This window comes from Apaloderma vittatum, unplaced genomic scaffold (assembly GCF_000703405.1).
Source record: "Apaloderma vittatum isolate BGI_N311 unplaced genomic scaffold, ASM70340v1 scaffold17050, whole genome shotgun sequence".
Taxonomy (NCBI): Eukaryota; Metazoa; Chordata; class Aves; order Trogoniformes; family Trogonidae; genus Apaloderma; species Apaloderma vittatum.
In genome coordinates, this window is record NW_009695165.1 from 8 (window position 1) to 7,876 (window position 7,869).

At 38.9% G+C, this 7,869-nt stretch overlaps 1 protein-coding gene across 1 annotated transcript; it reads right to left on the bottom strand.

Moving 5' to 3' along the window:
- Window positions 1-406: 406 nt before the first annotated feature.
- On the bottom strand, window positions 407-6,149 carry TBC1D7 (TBC1 domain family, member 7; the record flags this gene model as incomplete). Its single annotated transcript, XM_009870328.1, has 5 exons — window positions 6,033-6,149; window positions 5,273-5,353; window positions 3,356-3,543; window positions 2,249-2,386; window positions 407-552 (listed from the first exon to the last, which is right to left on the bottom strand). Coding segments are annotated over exons 1-5 (665 nt in total), but the record flags the coding sequence as incomplete, so codon positions are not given.
- Window positions 6,150-7,869: the final 1,720 nt, after the last annotated feature.

A 7,869-nucleotide genomic window follows, 5' to 3' on the forward strand; every position in this document is an offset into this window, starting at 1 on the left:
CTAACGATAATAAAGTATTATAATCACTCCCTAGGCAAGGACTTTGATTGGAAAGCCTGACAACTGGCTGCCGTTCAGCCATCTATCACTAAGAAGGGGGTTGAAGTTTTTAAATCCCAGGAGGCATTAAGTGCCTAACAGAATCAGCCACTGTATTTAACCGCTTTCCTTTTTAATTTCAATGTCAGAAATCATCACACAGGTACTATCTTGTGTCAGTAGCAAGTGGAATCAAATTCAATTTTATCCTTTCCCAGTCAACAATATAGTTAATTCCATAATCTTACAGATAAAGGAAGGAAAGCTCTTTGCCTGCTAGTAATGACAGAAAACTAGAATTATTATGTAATTACAAACAGAAAGTTAAAAAAAAAAATAAAGAAAAGAAAAAAAAAAGAGAACTTGCCTCTGGAGACTGGACTCAGGTAAACAGCCTGCAAAACACTTTTTAAACCAGAGATCGTAAGGGAGTTTGCTCATCGCAGCACACGCTTTCAGATGCATCAGGAGTCTGTTATCTTCAATGTTCAAATACTGCTCCAGAAATTTGGGCTGAGAAAGGAAAGGGAGAATTTTAGATAACTCACATCAGAGTATTCTTCACAGTTAGCATACCTCTAACACAAGAAAGATCTTAAAAATACAATCACCAGAAAGTAACACGTTAAAATTACAAAACTTGTATTTTGGAACACAATGCATTAGATAAAGCAATGCAAGTGTTTCTCATTTTTGTAATTAGCTAACTAAAAACTTAACCAAACAATTAAGTTCAGGCTCCTTAAACAGCTGATCACTAGTAGAACTTCCAAAACAGGCAGAATTTCCTAATCCAATGAGGTGTTTGGCAGTTTAAGGCAATGCAGAGATAAAACATGCACTAATTACTGCTATCTTCCCCAGTAAAATTAAGTTTAATTCACCTCAAACCTAATCACCTTAGTGGACATAAAAAAAAAAAAAGATAAATCTACTCATAATGCAGCAAAATCCAAAAAATGAACGTTGAAAGCAAATCCTAGTGCAATATATTAAAAGGCGGACACTGATTTCTTCTTTAAAAATCCAAAGTACTTAAAAGCACAAACATGTGGATAATTCCTGTTCTGTTTACACTCTAACGTAACACTATGCATTTCCATAAATTGAGGAATACCTGTATGCTGTTTGTCATGATTAGGCAAACAGCTAACGGCTTCAGCTGTCAAAGGGAGACAGCACCTCCTTGGTCCATATTCTAACATCTGGAGTCTTGGTACAACATTCATATTTAAAAAGCCAAAACAAAACAAAAACGAGGGAGGGAGACACTTGCCAGTCTCTTTGTAGTAAAAGCACACACTTTCTTTAAAAATCTCCTCTGTCCTTTGACTGGAATTTCAGAAACTGCTATAATCGACCGTATTACTCCAGCAAAGAGGTAGGTTTTTACAGAGTATTTCCTAGTTCCAGAAGAATAACAAGCAAAGGACACCTGTAATTTTCTGCAATGGATTTTCATTGCTTGTGCACAGGTACTCTTGACTGTTTTATCTCAGTGGATACTGTCAACTACAAGTTTTTTATCTGTTAAGGCTACCTAAAGTTATAGAAGCTTTTGTAATTTCTATAGGTATGCATTTTCCTTACAATCAAATTTTAATTTTATAAACCAGTAAGAAATTCAAAATTAACATTCTATGAGAGCCTTTAAACGAAGGGTGCCAAAAGAACTCTATTTCACTTTTATTACAACTTGATTTGCAACATACTGTTTTTCTGAAGAGTACTAGCCTGTTCCATTTACAAAACAAATGTGCTTTGTCTGTCAGTCAAGGAGCAGCATATGGATGTCAGAGACACAGCCTAAAAAGCAGCAGTCATCCATCAAGATGTTCCCAACTATGTGATGTTTTCAATTATTTAAAACAAAGGAATTCTTGAGTGACCAATTTGTGAGAAATACAGTTCAACTTGATACAACATAAGCTTTAGCCAATCTAAAACGAAAATGAGATTTAACTGAAAACTACCATAGAGCAAACAAAAGCAATTTTTACTACCTTATGTCTAACATAAAGACAAAGTGTCCTACAGGGCAGCAAAATCACACCACCAAAAGCATTCCTCCTGGTTTCTCAGAACGGTCGGTGGAACAGAATCCACGGGTGTCACCTCTGACACTCCTGTTGTCTCCATGCACGAATGCGCTTCATGGCTGGCTCTCCTCACGCACACACACAAAATAAAAACAGTTCTTTTTCCTTACCAGTTGTTGCAAGGAATCTTTGTGCTTGCTGTTCAGCTGATTCACAAAGCAACTGACAAGCCAGTAGCATTCTATAGGGTCCTCCACCATCTCCTCCATTGCTTTCGCAATAGCAAGGAACACTTCGTCCTCAGGGTCCTGGCAAACACAGGCAAAAACGTGAACCCCACAGCAGTACCGGACTATCCGATTTACACCATTCTTAGGTTCCTTTTCCCTGCTAGCTAGGAAAACAAACTGCAGCCAACGCAGACAACGAGCGATTCTGACATTCATAAATAAAACACGAGGCAGCAGTTGCGTGATGGTGACAGATACCTCCTAAAGCAGAACAATGAAGCCTTGTCTTGCTTTTAAAACCAAAAACGTTCAACAGCAGTTCAGAACAACTTCGCTTCCCAGTTCCCAAATGAGATACTACTACACCCTACAGAGGCAGCGGTAATCCCACATCTACGCCTCATCTTTGTGTACTGTACAGCAGCACAACTTTTCATCCTGCTCCTTGCTGAGGGCTAAGCAGCCCCTCAAACACCTTTATCATGGATTTTACCGAAAACAATCACATAGCCAGGAGCTGCACACCTACCTTCAACATACGCAAAACCATTTCGTTTGAGACAAACACCTTCCCAGATCAGTTCAGACTAACACCAAAAGGAGGTCAGTACATTAAAGTCCAGATTTAAAGCCAACTACTTTAGATACACGATGCAATTTGCAACACATCACTGCTTGTACTGGCTCTGATTTATCCTTGTTCCCAGACATTTAAGAATCTTTGAGCTCTGATAAGACTATGTCACCTTCAGTTCAGTGCCATAAAGAAACTGAAGCATACTAGCAGGAAAGATTTGGAAGCCTCACAGAAAAAATATACGAAAGAGATCCTAAGGCATAAGATGTCACATAAGCACTTACGGGGAGAAAAAGAGCAAAGCACTTTGACTGACATCACTTATTTTATACTAGTACTTCTGTTTTCCATTCACTTTTGTCCACCTACATGCGTTTGTGGGGCTACTTGCAGCTCAGTCTCTTGCAGGTTTACAGTTTGAAGTTAAATAAAATACTGTGTTTAAAAGACTATTAAAAATGACAACTGACCAATGGAAAAGCCAAGTTTCGAGGCAATTTTCCTGATTCCAGTTGATGTATGCGGAGGAAAACATCTACCTGTGGGGTAGAATCATTAACAAAACGAATTACACGAAGAGCATGGTGAACATCCCAGTACTGCTCCTTCCGGTACTTCATCACCAAAGCATGAGATTCATGGTGAGGAGGAATAATTCCTGAAAAAAAATATAAAACAAACAAAATAGAACAGGAAAAACAAATAAGCCACCGCGAAACTCGCTGTCCAAGAGATCTGCCTAAATTCAATTTCTGCTGCAACTTCAGCCTACAGAAATGTAAAACCTGGCACTGCAGTTGGTTTACAAACTTGGTCAAAGAATACAGGGAGAAAATTCTACAAAAATGCAAGTCAAAGGACCAACATCTTATCTTAGCATTATATTTAGAAACCCAGATTTCATATGTCAACAGAGCATTGGCAAAATCTGCCCTCAGAGTACTGCTTCTCGAGCTCTTCTGCAAGATTTTCAGCAAATGAACACTAGTTCAGCATGCTAATATGAAATGTCACTTTTGGGACAGATGAAAAATGATTTATTTGGTTTATTCTCCCTCTCCAACTCTTTTCATTTGTGAATCTCACTCGTTACTTGGTTATACCTACCTGCAGTTCTTAATACAATACTAGTTGCACATTTGTGCGCAGCTTCCATTTATTTTGAAAACAAAGTGGATGCAGAATGATTTATTAAACACACCAGCTGCCTGTGTTCTCCAAGATGACTCGAGTATATATAAATTCAATTAGCTAATGCAAAGACACTGTATGTTCCAGTAGTGTTTAATTTACTGCTGGAAAGCTCTTTACTCGCTGTATCATGGATTAATCCTCTCTAAAACAACATCCAGAAGCGGTATTACACACACAAGTTGAATTGGTTACAGATTAAAACTTAAGAATACCACCCAAACACTTCGCAGGGTAACGTTTTTTTGTTTGTTTTCTACTTTTTTATCTCTCATTTAGAGACTTTTAGTACCAAGCACATCAGACAGAAAATTATCTCCCTTTTCCCAACTGCAGCCTGTTTGCATTTCAGAGACGTCGCTGACACACTGTGTAACCTGGGACAGCACCAGGACTTGGTATATGCCTGAGATAATTTTGTGGGCAGGACAGAATCCCTTTTGTTCAGCTAATTAACATTATTTAGAGGAAATGCAACACGTCCCATCAGAAATGGACTGCGCTGGTGTCTCAGTCATTTAGGAAGAGATAATTTGTTTTGCCCTTCTGAATCCTAGCTTTTCTAAGCAGCGCTAACACTGAGACGCAGCGTAAAGAAAGTGCTTGCACCTCTGTCCACCCAAGGAGCACACAGAACCACGGTATGTGTACCTGAAATACATCATTTGGGGTTACAAATGGCAGAGGCCTTTATCAAGTAGGACTACTCAGTTTGTTCAATGACCAAGGGCAGGAACTTCAAGTTTTATAATTAGATCTCACACCTTCTGCACGCTGTTCAGCTACCATCTCTCCCCCAAAAAAAGCCTTACAAATCCAAACAATCAGGAGTATGAAGCCACTATTTTTAAAGTGTAGAAAATCAGAAGGGGAAAAAGAAGTAAAAAAACCCGAAAAGGTTGTTTAAAACTCAGCTAGAGCTTTCTAATCCATTATTTCAAGCTCCAGACACAGTAGTGGAACACAGAGACCAAGAAAGGAAACAGAAGACATGTACTTGAACATCGTTCAAGACCATGGCACAGCCTAAGATTAATAAACACCCTAACAGAGAAAGAAAAAAATAGGCTAAATATGTATCAGTAGGCAAGGTGGTACAGAATAATCCATGTTATTAACTCTCCAAAGAAAAAAAATAAAATACACCTTCCTACACACTCATTTCTACAGAGAATCACAGATGTTCTATTTCATACCTAAAAGCACTTTCCACACCAGTATGCGGTACATGGACGGGAGAGGGAACCTTTGACTAAATGTGCTAAGCTTCTCAATATCTGTAGAGATATAAACAGGAAAGAAAAAAAAAAAGGTAAATTTAAATATAATCATAAATGAGTCTTTGATCTGAGTATGACAAATCCTTATCTGCAGATCAAATTCCCCACTTTCACTATACATTATCGATAAATGCTTTTACTACTTCAACTGAGAATAGAATGTGTCTCTAAACTGCAGTAATTTTGGAAAATATGTACATTGGCTTAGTTTACAGTAAAACTACTCCAGGTTACACCAGGAAGAAACTGCATCATTTTTATAGCTGCTTTGTAAATCACATTGCTATGTCAAAACAATTAAGGGACAACATTCACACTGGCAATCCCCAGCAATCAACAGCAATAACAAAATCTTGTTTTGAGGTTAGATGACATTAACAGCATGAGGTGATATATTTTCAGGTTTAAACTGCTTTTGTTACAAAAGCTTTTAGTTTCTTGGGCACAGAGAAAATATGAGAGAGGAAAAAAAAGAAAAAACTGTTCGAGATTTAGCTGCTTGCTCGTTTCTAAAATCTTTGAAAACTCAAAGGACTGCTAGTAATACCTAAAAGATGAGCAGTAAAAGATGTAAAACTTAAATGAGTACCAAGTACAGCAGCCAGACATTTTCTGTTATTCCCTCTCCAACCCCAAATAACCAAAGTCATAGAGGCAAACAGTGAAATCAACTTGCCCAAACGGTCATCTTTTAACAGAATTTCCAGTGATTTCTTTTCTTCAACTCCACGAAACCCCACTTTTTCATAATACACTGAGCGAAAGTTTCTCTGCGAGTCGTCAGCCATGATTGATTCCTGTTGGAGAAACAGTAATTCCCCTTAAAACTTACAGGATACGTTCCTATCGCATTAAAGTACTCGTGCAAACTGACAAAAAAGTTGACCACCTACAACACTAACAAATCCTGCAGAATATGAAAATCTTCCAACATTTTTTTATGCTAACATAAGACAATTATAAAAATAACTGAATCTAAACAAGATCTAAAGAAATCAAATTTTCAAAAGAAACTCCGGGATTTAAAAAAATATACATTCTGTTCCTGTACTAACTTATATTGCTTTTCAAAAAGTTTCAAAACAAAATGCTGGAGACACACTTAAGTCTTGTACATTGACACCACATATTTGGAAACCAATATAAAAAAATACCATGGAGAGTCTGATAAAATTTTGGCTACAGAAACCCAAATCAAGTACAGCTGTTACCCAGATAAATAAAATCGGCAGGGTTCACACTCACCAGACGAGGCGGCAGCCAGAAGCAAGGACAAGCCAATGTTGGCCTCAGTAGCACGGGAAAGAATAAGGCTGGGCAGGTAGGTTTGTTCTTAAGTCGCAGATTTGAATTAAATGTTCATGTTGTTATCAGGCGCTGTAACAGCCACGGTCTTGAGGTTGTTATTCCAGTATTAAAAAGCAACAGATGTCTCATCCCTATACTGGAAAGGACAGTAAATCGCAGTGAGTACTCTATGTTTTGTAACACACGTAACTGATATTTCAATTCAGTTCAATTTTATAAATACCAATTTTCTCTCCTCTGCAGGCCTGCAGACATGAGAAAGTTCCGTCTTGTAGCACAAAGGACTAGAAATAACTTTTATGCCATGACAGCAGCTGAATTTGAAGAAAAAGAATTTGTTTTGAGTGAGGAGCAGGGGCTGAACAAGGCATTGAAAAGCTTTTCTAGTTAAATTCTTTTCTGCGCTGAACGAAATACACACGGGGCGAAAAGCACTTGCATATACAAACCAAGGCCACGATTTTGCAAAGAATGAACAGATTTAAATTTGTACATCCACTAGGTCCATCTTTAGGGCTTTGTAGGATCAGGGCCAAGACCAGATAGAAAAATAAAAACCAGCAAAGGGCTGAATTAATGGTTTCCAAGCAAGATAGGCCAACTACTATTCCAAAACCAGAGAAAAAACATTTAGGTTACTTGTGAAATATCCCATTTGTGTAGTATCCCCACGAAAAGGGCTGTGGTGTTTGCGTATTGTGCGTTTAAGGATGCACAGGTCGGTGTTCACGTCTCAGAGCAGACTCACTAGGCCACAGACACTCAACTACAGTTACAATATTTTTTGCATTTAATACACGCTATTCAGAAAACAACTGGCCCGTACCACCCACGGCAAGCCGACAGCAGAGTCACAGGACAGAAACACCAGAAAACATTTGAAAAGTAACAGAAAGGAATGCTACCGTGATCGTTTTAAACCACCGCTGCACCAGCAGCACGTTTTATCCACTCAGTGGAAAACAGGAGGCTCCTCCCTGCGGGTTTAAGATACATATTGTCATGCCAGGCCCCCATCTTTACACACACCGACTGCACAAAGAGCGGAGGGGATGAATCCCAGAGCCAGCTCAGGGGCCATTAACTCCCCCCGCCTCGAAACCTCAGCGCCTTCTGGGCCAGCACAGCGCTGCATTAACCCTCACGCCAGGTGATTTCAGTGAAAACCCCAACCCCCTCCTGCCCCAAGACCCTTCCTGGCGCTC